The sequence below is a fragment of the Chrysemys picta genome, chromosome 6, assembly GCF_011386835.1.
Source record: "Chrysemys picta bellii isolate R12L10 chromosome 6, ASM1138683v2, whole genome shotgun sequence".
In the NCBI taxonomy this organism is placed as follows: domain Eukaryota; kingdom Metazoa; phylum Chordata; order Testudines; family Emydidae; genus Chrysemys; species Chrysemys picta.
The window spans coordinates 46325951-46339211 of NC_088796.1; the positions used below are offsets into that span (position 1 = coordinate 46325951).

Genomic DNA, 13261 nt, shown 5'->3' on the forward strand with positions numbered 1-13261 from the left:
CGACCCTTGGATATGTCCCCATAAACTACAAAGTTGAGGGGACGTATCTGTGGCTTTTGATCTATTAAATTAGTAGGTGATTGTTCTTCTCACATTTAAGCTACCGTAGAACCTCAAAGATACGAACTGACCGGTCAATCACATACCTCATTTGGATCCAGAAGTATGTAATTAGGCAGCAGCAGAGAAAAAAAAAAGTAAATACTGTACAAACTACTACAAAAAAATAAAGGGAAAGTTTTCTATAGGACACCCAAGTCTCACAGCCATAGAGGAGAGTTGGGATTACCACTGCTTTATAAACTAAAAGTCTAGTATATGTTCTGATGTTGTGAAAAGAACACATGCTTTCTGAAAAGAAGAATTCATCTTAAAATAATCAAGTAATCACTTAGGTAAAGTGAAATAAATTAAAGTCCGTTACTTATCAAGACTACCTGGAGTTTAGATAAAATTGTCCAGCACGAGTCAACAGTTCACAATGGCTGATCTGCCATAATAGGTAGCAATTTTAGTTCAAGGTAGTATTAACTCATGGTGAAATTAAAAATCTTGTTCCAGTATTGCAGAAGTCTTCCTCTAGGGACTTAAAAGACAGAGTTAACAAGGTGCTTATTTGTCTTAGTCAAATGTAGGAGGAGCCTTCGGTGGCCAGCTGATGAATTCAGCTCTCAGTCTCTTCTCCAGGTGTTTTCAGCTTGTAGGAAGTCAATGCTGAAGCCTCTATGATGTGTTGGAGTTCATTCAGCCCACACCAGCAAGGGGTTCAGTCAACACCTGCCCTAGAACTCTGGGTACCTTAAATGCTATGCTACTGTGGCTCACAGCCACAAGAATGCAGGTCACCCCCCGGCTTAATTTACAGTGGAGACAGGTAGATGGTATCTTCCCTCCTGTCTGGAAGAAAACCTGTTTCTCCCTTTGTTGGGTCCCAGATTGTAAAGCACAATAGCTGTGAATATCCATAATTCCTCATATAATGTTAACACATACATTTCACAATGATATCACCACTGTGTCATTCTTTTTTAAAATATATTACACAACACCTTTTAGATACAGATTATAACAAGTGTGGTAGGTGTAACTAGTATGTCAGGCCTGACAAGAGTTACTGACACAGAACAGTGAACTACCAATGAGCCTCTGTGTCACACCGTCCTAGACTTTTTAGCCAGCTTTAGGGTGCAGTCTTCCTACCGAGTTCTGATCTCTATCAGTGGAGGAGCCAGGCTTATGGAAAACGATGTCATAAGAAGAGATGACTTTGCATGTTACCCAGAATTTCTTCATCTTTTCATGTCACCTCAAGCTCATTTCTCAGATGCTCATCTCTCTCAGGGAGATGCCCTTTCTCCAGCAGTATCTTTGTGATATTTATTTTTCTGATAGTTATTCCCAATTTTGTAATGTGAGTAAACATGTTTCAGATTTTTCTGGAGTCCAGCCTGCTTTGAAATGGCAAAGCTTGTTTAGCGGGAAAATTTCCAAAAGTGCCTATGTCTTAGGTGCCTGTTTTCAAAAGTCACTGAGGCACTTAGCCTCAGTCTCACTGACAGTCAACTGGACATAGATATCTAAGTCCATTTTGAAAATGGGACTTCCATGCTTTTGAAAATTTTACCCAAAGCCTAACCATCCTCTGCTCTGTTGAACTTTCTATTAAAAGCTTCTGGTTCATCTTCTGGTTTTCCAGTTTGTGAAGAATCTATGATGTAATCAACAGTTCTTTTCCAAATGGTTTTTTGCTTGTTTAGTTGTATTTTGACTGCAGGAAATTCTGGCATCCGCCATACAGCTTTGCTCTCATAAGACCTCTTATCAGACGATGGCATTTCTGTCCAGGTTTCTCCTCCTGCTTTTAGATTTGTTGTACTATTAAAGACTAGTTTAAATGGTGTACACTTTTGCCACTTCTTTTATCTCATTAATGTAATATTTCACATAATAACTTAAGAACTATATACAATTGTCGGAGATAACATTCTGACCCTGTAGGAAATTATTCTGACACCTTTCTCCCATAATATCCCAGAGGGTTCAGATTGTAAAACATAACATCACTCAATTCTTTGATTAAAATTTCTTTTTGTTTGCTTTACACAGGAATGTATCTGCAATAAAGCCCCTTCCCCAGCTAACAAAGAAACTTCTTTGATTGCTCCCCATAGAAAGAGGGAGCCGACATCTTCCATCAGTGCTGGCCAAGGATCCCTGAAGAGGGTCCAGGGAAGGCATGGAGCTGAATGTGTAAATTATCTCTATTTCCAAAACCCATGTGACTGAAATAACTACTCCATATCACCCAAGAGGAGGACTGAGGAAAGATGTATGTATACAAGACTTGAGTCAAGGCTCATGGCAAGTTTGCTTCTTCACTCACTTGGTGTCAAAGCTGGAGTCAACTTTTGTTTTTTAAAGATTTTTCCCCCCCAGTCCCAAGAGAGGAGTAAAAGAACTTCTGGAAGTTCTTCCCATAAAGGTCAGTACAACTGAGGGGTGCCAAGCGGTGCCCTTTTCTTGTATGATGGTTAAGACAGTCCCAAGAAAGCCAAGATTTCACCCTTCCCCACCCCTCCAGTCTTTCCTCCCCCCAACTGGAAAGTTCTGGCCCCTTAGAAAGATGTTTCACCTTGGTTTGCACATGCTGAAATAAACCTGAACTTTTAGAAAGCAGCCTTCTCACAGTTACTATAATTGCTACTGAAATAGCTGCGATATCTGAGGCACTGTAAACAGCCTTGATAAAGTGTTTACCTTTCAGATTAGATGGTTGTGGCCTCTGACATCTTCAAGCAGATGATCCATCAAAGATGCCAGCTTGTTCCACTTGGCGTAGTCATATCTAGCAAGAGGATCCTGATAATTAGCCACTCTCATTTGTAGAGTTGCAGATAAATAAGCCTTCCTATTGTCAGGATACTAGGGGAAAGTAGTCAGGACTAGTGGCAGGAGCTTGGGATTCCAGAACCGAAGCTCGGGATCAAAGCCAGTATTAGGGTCAAGAGTCAAGCTGAGGCTCAAGCCGGAGTCAGAGTCAGAAATTAAGCTGAGGGTCAGAGCCAGAGTCAGGAATCAGACTGAGGGTCAATACCAGGAATCGAGGTCCATGTTGGCGTTCTAGTGATCAGCTGGGAGTCAGACCCAAGCTCAAGACCAGAGGTTCATGAACAGAGAAGCAGAGCAGTCATGGCAGCTAGCTAGGGATGCACCTTGTTGCCTGGACACTACCTGGTACATTCCATGGGTTTATATAAGGACAAGGAGCCAATTAGGGATCACTAAGACTACTGTCAGTCAGATCACTTGAGGTGGAACTTCCTGTGGTGTTGAACCTCTCTCTGTAGATTATAGGTCAGAGGTAGAAGCCAGTTTACAGCTACTACTGGGTGGCAGTGTGGGCCTGTTAGTTGCCTTGTAGCACTCCAGGCTTAGGTTCAAGTCCTACTGATCTCTACATCTAGCCAAAGAAGCCAACTTCTCACATCCTTATAATGAGGAATGGATTTGTGGTTTTGACTTGCACTGGTTCATAAGCCACAGCCACTATTGAAGACTTCAGAGCAGGGCTGCAGTAGAAGGAATGGTGGAACCAGAGCCTTTCTGGAAGTTAGTGAAGGGTCATCCAGAGGTCATTGACCAGTCCAGTCAACCCTTCGTTGGTTAGTACAGCTACTCTACAAGGTGTCATGATTTTAATATATGAGACTTCTTTTGGACAGCTGCCAGTTCCAAGTCTAAGACTGTAGCTTTAAGGGTTATCAAGTGTTGAAAGAAGCAGGGAGCTAGTAATGGAGGAGATGTGGGGAAGTGGGATACCAGGAGAAAGTACGAGCAGAACAGCGCGTACTCCTGCCTCATACTGAGAAAGCAGGACAATCAGCAAGTTATCTTAAGTGTCTATACACAAATGCAAGAAGTCTGGGAAACAAACAGGGAGGACTGGAAGTCCTGGCACAGTCAAGAAATTATGATGTGATTGGAACAACAGAGACTTGGTGGGATAACTCACATGACTGGAGTACTGTCATGGATGGATACAAACTGTTCAGGAAGGACAGGCAGGGCAGAAAAGGTGGGGGAGTTGCATTGTATGTAAGAGAGCAGCATGACTGCTCAGAGCTCCAGTATGAAACTACAGAAAAACCTGAGAGTCTCTGGATTAAGTTTAGAAGTGTTAGCAACAAGGGTGAGGTCGTGGTGGGAGTCTGCTATAGACCACAGACCAGGGGGATGAGGTGGACGAGGCTTTCTTCAGGCAAGTAACAGAAGTTACTAGGTCACAGGCCCTGGTTCTCATGGGGGACTTCAATAACCCCGATATCTGCTGGGAGAACAATACAGCAGTGTACAGACAATCCAGGAAGTTTTTGGAAAGTGTTGGAAATAATTTCCTGGTGCAAGTGCTGGAGGAACCAACTAGGGGCAGAGCTCTTCTTGACCTGCTGCTTACAAACAGGGAAGAATTAGTAGGGGAAGCAAAAGTGGATGGGAACCTGGGAGGCAGTGACCATGAGATGGTCGAGTTCAGGATCCTGACAAAAGGAAGAAAGAAGAGCAGCAGAATACGGACCCTGGACTTCAGAAAAGCAGACTTTGACTCCCTCAGGGAACTGATGGGCAGGATCCCCTGGGAGAATAACATGAGAGGGAAAGAAGTCCAGGAGAGCTGGCTGTATTTTAAAGAATTCTTATTGAGGTTGCAGGAACACACGGTCCCGATGTGTAGAAAGAATAGTAAATATGGCAGATGACCACCTTGGCTTAACCGTGAAATGCTTGCTGATCTTAAACACAAAAAAGAAGCTTACAAGAAGTGGAAGCTTGGACAGATGACCAGGGAGGAGTATAAAAATATTGCTCAAGCATGCAGGAGTGAAATCAGGAAGGCCAAATCACAGCTGGAGCTGCAGCTAGCAAGGGATGTTAAGAGTAACAAGAAGGGTTTCTACAGGTATGTTAGCAACAAGAAGAAAGTCAAGGAAAGTGTGGGCCCCTTTCTGAATGGGCGAGGCAACTTATGACAGAGGATGTGGAAAAAGCTAAAGAACTCAATGATTATTTTGCCTCTGTTTTCACGAACAAGGTCAGTTCCCAGATTATTGTACTGGGCAGCACAGTATGGGGAGGACGTGAACAGCCCTCTGTGGAGAAAGAAGTGGTTCAGGACTATTTAGAAAAGCTGGACGAGCACAAATCCATGGGGCTGGATGCACTGCATCCGAGGGTGCTAAAGGAGTTGCAGAGCCATTGGCCATTATCTTTGAAAACTCATGGCGATTGGGGGAGGTCCAGGATGACTGGAAAAAGGCTAATGTAGTGCCCATCTTTAAAAAAGGGAAGGAGGAGGATCCGGGGAACTATAGGCCAGTCAGCCTCCCCTCAGTCCCTGGAAAAATCATGAAGCAGGTCCTCAAGGAATCAATTTTGAAGCACTTCGAGGAGGGGAAAGTGATCAGGAACAGTCAGCATGGATTCACCCAGGGCAAGTCATGCCTGACTAACCTAATTGCCTTCTACGATGAGATAACTGACTCCATGGATGAGGGGAAAGCAGTGGACGTGTTATTCCTTGACTTTAGCAAAGCTTTTGATATGGTCTCCCACAATATTCTTGCCAGCAAGTTAAAGAAGTATTAGCTGGATGAATGGACTATAAGGTGGATAGAAAGCTGGCTAGATCATCGGGCTCAACGGGTAGTCTAATTGGCAGCCGGTATCAAGCGGAGTGCCCCAAGGGTCAGTCCTGGGGCCGGTTTTGTTCAATATCTTCATTAATGATCTGGAGGATGGCGTGGATTGCGCCCTCAGCAAGTTTTCAGATAACACTACACTGGGAGGAGTGGTAGATATGCTGGAGGGTAGGGATAGGATACAGTGGGACCTAGACAAATTAGAGGATTGGGCCAAAAGAAATCTGATGAGGTTCAACAAGGACAAGTGCAGAGTCCTGCACTTAGGACGGAAGAATCCCATGCGCTGCTACAGACTAGGGACTGAGTGGCTAGGCAGCAGGTCTGCAGAAAAGGACCTAGGGGTTACAGTGGACGAGAAGCTGGATATGAGTCAACAGTGTGCTCTTGTTGCCAAGAAGGCTAACAGCATTTTCGGCTGTATAAGTAGGAGCATTGCCAGCAGATTGAGAGACGTAATCATTCCCCTCTATTAGGCATTGGTGAGGCCTCATCTGAAGTGCTGTTTCCAGGTTTGGGCCCCACACTACAAGAAGGATGTGGAAAAATTGGAAAGAGTCCAGTGGAGGGCTGGAGCACATGATTTATGAGGAGAGGCTGAGGGAACTGGGATTATTTAGTCTGCAGAAGAAAAGAATGAGGGGGGATTTGATAGCTGCTTTCAACTACCTGAAAGGGGGTTCCAAAGAGGATGGATCTAGACTGTTCTCAGTGGTACCACGTGACAGAACAAGGAGTAATGGTCTCAAGTTGCAGTGGGGGAGGTTTAGGTTGGATATTAGGAAAAACTTTTTCACTAGGAGGGTGGTGAAGCACTGGAATGGGTTACCTAGGGAGGTGGTGGAATCTCCTTCCTTACAGGTTTTTAAGATCAGGCTTGACAAAGCCCTGGCTGGGATGATTTAGTTGGGGATTGGTCCTGGTTTGAGCAGGGGGTTGGACTAGATGACCTCCTGAGGTCCCTTCCAACCCTGATATTCTATGATACTGTATCCTCAGGAGAGGATGAAGACTCTCTCTCTAGAGGCACTCTAACGAATAGGATCTTCTTCAATAGCTTCCTCTTCTGAGGTTCCATAGATTTAGATTGGAAGGCAGATGAGACTTTCTTTTGTTATACCTCAGAAGTGAATGGAGGAGATGTATATTTTGTGGCAGGATAGTCCTTGGTCTTGACAGAAAGCCTTTTGCTAGGTGTTGGTGTCCTAGGCTGACCAGCTCACAATGGCTACAGTGTCTATGGAGCACAGGTAACAAAATTGTTAAGATCCCATTAAACCTTAGACTCTAGAGGAACCAAAGGGAAGTCAGTCTGTATCCAAAAAACTCAGTCTCCACCATCATTCCAGAAGCAGAAGTCAGAACTGAGGGAGGAAGCTGGAGATCCTCACTGGACCACCCTAAGGCTGCAGACTCTATGCAGGGATGCAAGTGGCCTGAAGTGAAAATGTAAATGGTATCATGGCGGAATTTCACCCTTTGTGAATCTAGTGCTTATTGGGGATGCCAAATTGTTAGTGCTGGAGACCAAGTCCTTGTTTATCCACAAAAGCAGAGGAAGAATACAGGCAGATTGCAGAAACTTCCCCATATTACTCCAATTCTGACCAAGTCAGGGTTTAAAATTGCAACTGAAAAGGTCCTACTACCAATCTCTTAAATCATCCCACTCCCATCAAAAATTATTTAGACCAAAAAAAAAAAGAAATTGAAACAAACAGAGCCCCAAATATACCCTTAAGGTAACACCCACAGTATGGGGCAAGTGTCACTAAAGATCAGTTTTTACATTTAGCAATCGACTGCTAGTAACATTTTGTGCTTGTATAGCACCATATATATGAAGTTCTCAAAATGCATTACAAACATTAATGAAGTCTTAACACACACCTTTGAGATAGGTAATATTTTATTTTGAGATAGGAAAAATGAGGCACGGAGATTGTTAGTTGTCCGAGTTCACACAAGACATCTGTGGCATAAACAGGAACTGAACTCCCGTCTTCCAGTTCTCAGTCCCATGTCATAGCCAAAAGACAATCCTTCCTCCCCTCTGATAGGTCTTTTAGGGCTAGTCACATATGTGCACTGTGTAATTCTCCAGCCACTGAAACAAGACTATAACCCTACATTACATAATGTGCATATCCATATATGATTAAACATATGGCAAGTTTCATAAACACAGAAAAATTAAAGAAATGAAAGAAAGCAGAAGAGCTTACCCAAATCCAGAAAATAAGCGACAGAAGAGAAAGAGGCCATAGCCCTGGACAAATGATGACAGGAAGGCAAAGAATCCATTGACAGACATGCATATCAGGAGAGACTGCCTCCTTCCCACCTTGTCTGCCAAGCCTCCCCAGAAGAATGCCCCCAACATCATCCCAAGGTACACTATGCTACCTGCAACACACAGAAAACAAGATGTTACTTTGTGAGCTACACAACTGACGTCAATTGACCAAAAATTAATCATAACATACTAGCGTATTTTTCCAGCAAACTTTTAAACTTGTGAAATTACAGAACAGGAAGTAATTTTGTCCCCTATCTGCTTATGAGTGAGTTAGGTGTATAAATTGCAAATGCATTTGTGGAAGAATAGACACCCTACTGTTAGCCTTAATATATTATTAAACTAGGTGCCTCTAGCTATAGGCAGATGAGTAAGAAGTGGAGAAAAAGTTCCAGCTATCCCACAGCAGCACACTGCATGCACGATAACACTGCAAAAATTGAAATCTGCCCTACAGAAATGCATTGCTGGAAACCTATTAAAAACAAGCAGTTATGTGTGGGATCATTAGCCACCAGCAGTTATTAGACTAAGCACAACTTGTTTTTAAGAATTAAGAAACAAATTAATGGTAGTTATCAGAGTGCAGCAGTATCAAAGAACTACCACTTTGTTGTTTCTCTCTTTTTCTATAGTACAGTCTGTGCCAGGCATGGCCAAACGGTGGTTCGTGAGCCGCATGCAGTTCTTTTACAGTTAAAATGCGGCTCCCAGAGCCCCCTATGCATCGCCCCTCCATTCTCCGCCTACAAGACTGGGAAGGGGGGAGCTTGGGGCTTCTGCTCTGCAGCAGTGTTGTGGGATGAGGGGTTTCTGCCCTGCGGCAGGGTGATGGGATGAGAGGCTTCTGCCCTGCAGGGAGGTGAGTCTAAGGGCTTTAGCCCAGTGGGGGTCATCGGGTCAAAAGCTCCACACCCTGGCAGGCATCGCCCCATGGGGCAGGTTGTGTGCATCTTGCAACTCTCGAACTTCTAAAGATTATTGTATGCGGTTCAGAGGGTCAGGAAGTTCGGCCCTCCTGGTCTGTGCTTTCCTCAAATAGTATTGTCCTGAACAAAAGACAACACTTGAACAACACTGCTTTAAATGAACTTTTTAAACCTGGCTAAGCACATTAAAAGAACACAGTGAAAAATTCTTTGTGGATATTATAATAAAGTGATGCTGTATTAAATTTAGAATTAAGTGCATCTTAGAGTATAAAAATTGACAAGTTAATGTAAATAGCTTTCAGAAATCTAGGTTGGTTTTTTTACTCCTTGCACTTCTCTCTACTTGGACAATGAAAATAGCCTACTTTAATGCTGTATTAAATTTACAATTAAGTGCATGATATTGATAAAAAAAATTGGAGCCTTCAAACTTGCCAGTAAATTCACTTCAAACTAAAGAAAAGGAGAACTGTCAGGATAAAAATCATATTTAAAAAAATCTTTAGCTACATTACTGTCATCATCTTAGAGTATAAAAATTGACAAGTTAATGTAAATAGCTTTCAGAAATCTAGGTTGGTTTTTTTACTCCTTGCACTTCTCTCTACTTGGACAATGAAAATAGCCTACTTCGTTTCTAGTCAATTTCATTTTCAGGTTCTAATGCATTAGGACAATGCTGCAAGGGTATTTTATTTTAGTTTGTTTGTTACATTTCACATCAACACTTATTAGTCTCAGGTTTTATAAAATACACACACATACTATATACACATTTTTGGCCAAATGTGACCTTACAGTGCCCATTATTTAACGAATGTGGATCAGACAAATGACATTTCAGTCACACACATTTAGCAAAACTATCTCAATATTGACATTACCATTTCATGCAAGATACTACATTATCCTGTTACACTGATTAAAAAGGTCTTGAGTTTGACTGTTAGAAACTTAACAGCTTAGTGCAACATAACTCAAAAGTCAGAACAGTTTGTGTGAAATCATAGTACAATTATAAATCTTAGTTTGCAGTATCAGAGAGTGCTATCCAACAAACTAAATCTGACTGGTAAAGGCAGTGACTTTCCCTGAGCTCTGCCCAGGTCAAATCAGATTTTTATTTTGTTTTTGCTGCTTGTTTTAACCTATCTGCTGTTCCTTCTCTCCACCTCCCACGTGCTTATCAAAATTCCTGGTTGGACATCACCCATCTAATGGCTGCTGCCCTATTACATGTCCTATACAGAACAGGAGCTTAAAAGGAGAATAGCTGGAAGCAGGTTATTAGTTAGAAAGTCCTGCTCCCCCTCTTTGAATTGGATAATGAACAGTAAAATAAAAATATCAGGATAAGCATTATCCATTCATTGTTTGTGAACCCAATATCTTCTACAGAGTAGCTAATGTCTGATGATCTCTCTGAGGGTTGATTTTGCATTTAGAACTCTGAGTTAGCTGTAAGAACTGAAAAATCACAAGTAGGCTGAGAGCTCCCTGAAGTATACATTTAAGAGGGTTGCATTGTCTATTCCAGAATATGCATGTGATATTTTTCACTTATGAAAGATAAGCCACCTATCGCGGTTCAGAGACAAGTATACAAATGATCATGGATCATGTGGAATATTCAAGACTTGTCTCCATGGAACAAACAGGCCCCAGTACATTTTTTTAAATATAAACATAGCCTCCATTTCCAGGATTTGTATTTATTCATTCTCAGTGACGCAAACAAAAAACATTCACTTCTCCAGACTGAGAGCCGCACTTCTTTCATGTACACATCATACCCAGATTAATGCACCATTTAAATAGAAACATTTGGCCTGTATCCTCCTGAGTAGACTGCTCTTGTGGAGCTGTTCCTGTCTCTCAGTTTTATGGAAAAGGAACCAGCCTTTCTTATTCCCTCATCACGATAATGAGTTTCATATGCTCCAGTTATCTGGGTCCAAAAGAACATTGATTCTTCCTCAGGCTAGACAAGTTGGGAAGGAGCAAAGTAGCCGCAACCCCTTAATCATTAATGGTGTCCTGTACCAATGCTCCAGCTTTTCTATAGCTACTTAGGTTTTTGCCAAATATAAAACAGGGACAGGATATTTCTGGCCCAAGAGGGTCTTCTCCATGAGTGCCAAAAGGCCTGTGTACATATGACAGGTCCATTGCTGTTCAGCCCTGAGATTGGTAACCCTCCCAGTATGAAGGCAGAGTGCCAGCTTCCCTCAAAAAAGCAGCAGTTAGGTGCCTTCTCAAGATCTCTCTCGATGCTGGTCATCTTGCTAATTACCAGTGTGCCTCTCATCTTCCTTTTTGGGGGAAGATTGAGAATGTGGCAAGGGAGTTAATTCTGGAATCTTTTAGCGTCGTCAGATTTCCTTGATCCTTTTCGATTTAGAATTTGGCCGAGGAATGGCTTAGAGCCTGCACTGCTCTCCCTGGCTGATGATTTCCTAGTGATGGGCAAGGAGTCCACATCCAGTGATTTTATTACATCTGTTAGCATCTTTTTATACTGTAAAGATGGGGTTTTCTTAACTAGCATATATACAGTTCATAGCGGGGGTAGATGGTATGGCTTAAGTATTTCTGGTCTCTAAGAAATCTCTGTGGATGATTTGGAACAATTACCTGAGTTCTCTCTTGCATGTAGGGAATTATTGCATTACTCTTTAGATGGGCGTCTCTTGAAGCTTACTTGGAAATCAGAAATGGAGGAAAATGTGATGGTTTTCCTGCTTAATAGCATTAGCTGCAGGAAACATATTAGACCTATTTTGACAACTGCTTTGTCACTATATCCATTTCAGGGGGCAGCTCAATTGGTTGAATTTTATACTTGAAGCCCTAAATGATTTGAGTCCAGGCTGTCAGAGACCTCATCTTTCCATGCTCGTTGAGGTTAGTTGCTGTAGTATTTCAAGTGTTGGAAGGCCAATGGTGCACAATTCACCTCTTTTCCCAGATTTATTCTTGAGGATGGTAGGATGGATTGGGTGTATTTTTTTTTTTTTTGGAAATCTCTTTTTTCCTTTGCTTCTCAGGCAAATAGTGTGTGCTTTATTAAACATAAGTCTTCCTTTGTAGTGCATAAAAAGGCACAATAGGGCAGCCCTAAGCAGAGCTTATTCTTCTTCTCCAACCCTCCTCTGACTATCATTTTTTATTGCCATGGCTAATACCACCATGATCCCCATCACTCAGGGTCACAAACTTGGGATCTCTTGATGGACTCATCCCTCTTCTCCTCATGCAGACACACAGTTTCCAAGCCTTGCAATTCCAAAAATATAAACCTTCTTCTTTGTCTCAATAGCTAAAACCATTGTCCATACCCTGGCCATGAACTCTGCTTTAGTCTGTCTCTTACCCACATTGCTTCCCTGAACTGCATTCAAAATACAGCTGTGAAGATCATCTCTCTCAGCTGTCATTCAGCCCATGTCACTCCCCTCTGAATCCCTTCCCTAGTTCCTATTTTGCCATCTCATAATTGCCTTCAAAGTCCTATATAACTCCTCCCTAGTCAGCTTTCATTTCTATTTCTGTCAATGATACCCAGTTTCAAAGCACCTTCCTGTCTTCCCCTCCTTTCTCTTCTTTGCACCTTCTTCTGTGTGGCCCCCTTTACACTGAACACACTTCCAACCCCAAACAACCAAGTCCACTTCCTCTCTTCTTTCAAATCACTCCTCCAGACTAACTTTTTTTCTGCAATGTTCACAATAAGCAGTGAAAGCAACAAAGATACAAAATTCTACAAAACAATTGATGTAGCAGAATCATCATATAACATAATCAGATAACCACATCATTTTAACCTCCATCCTCCCTTTTCCCCAATCCATAGATATCCAAGAGTTCATTGCTCTTGTTTGTCACTTCATGTCAATAACAACAGTGTAAATGGCTTAGGGCAGAGCATGTCTCTTTTATTTACTTTATAAATCACTTACCACACTTGATACATTTCATATATAATTTTAGAGGTCTAAAAAATAATGTGTAAAACACCCCTCTTTTGGACAACCCATGCTCCCTTTCACAGGAACTTTAAAAGCACAGGCCACCACCTTAGATAAATGTACACCTCCAGACCTAACATGTCATGTGGAAGACAGCAGAATTCTGGTAATTGCATATTTGAGCACACTGCAGCTGGTACCACAGCTTGTTCCATTTTTTGGTGCTATGCACTTATGGATCTGAGATAAGAATCAAGCCTTTAAAGAACTTGCGTGCTGTTGCTATCTGACATGCATATTAGGTTAGACACTGGTCTCAGAGACCTCTAATGACAATTGTTTTCAGGAAAATAAATATTGCTTTAAAAT

At 42.1% G+C, this 13261-nt stretch overlaps 1 protein-coding gene across 5 annotated transcripts in view; it reads right to left on the bottom strand.

Moving 5' to 3' along the window:
- SV2C (synaptic vesicle glycoprotein 2C) overlaps positions 1 to 13261 on the bottom strand; it is a 181959-nt gene that overhangs the window by 85517 nt on the left and 83181 nt on the right. For 4 of the 5 annotated variants that reach the window (XM_005288284.5, XM_065550079.1, XM_042855957.2 and 1 more), the window contains one exon: positions 7919 to 8099. The exons of the other annotated variant lie outside the window; for it this stretch is intronic. In XM_005288284.5, coding sequence (XP_005288341.1) covers positions 7919 to 8099 — 181 coding nt within the window. The remainder of the gene's footprint in view (positions 1 to 7918; positions 8100 to 13261) is intronic. 5 annotated transcript variants of the gene reach the window in all.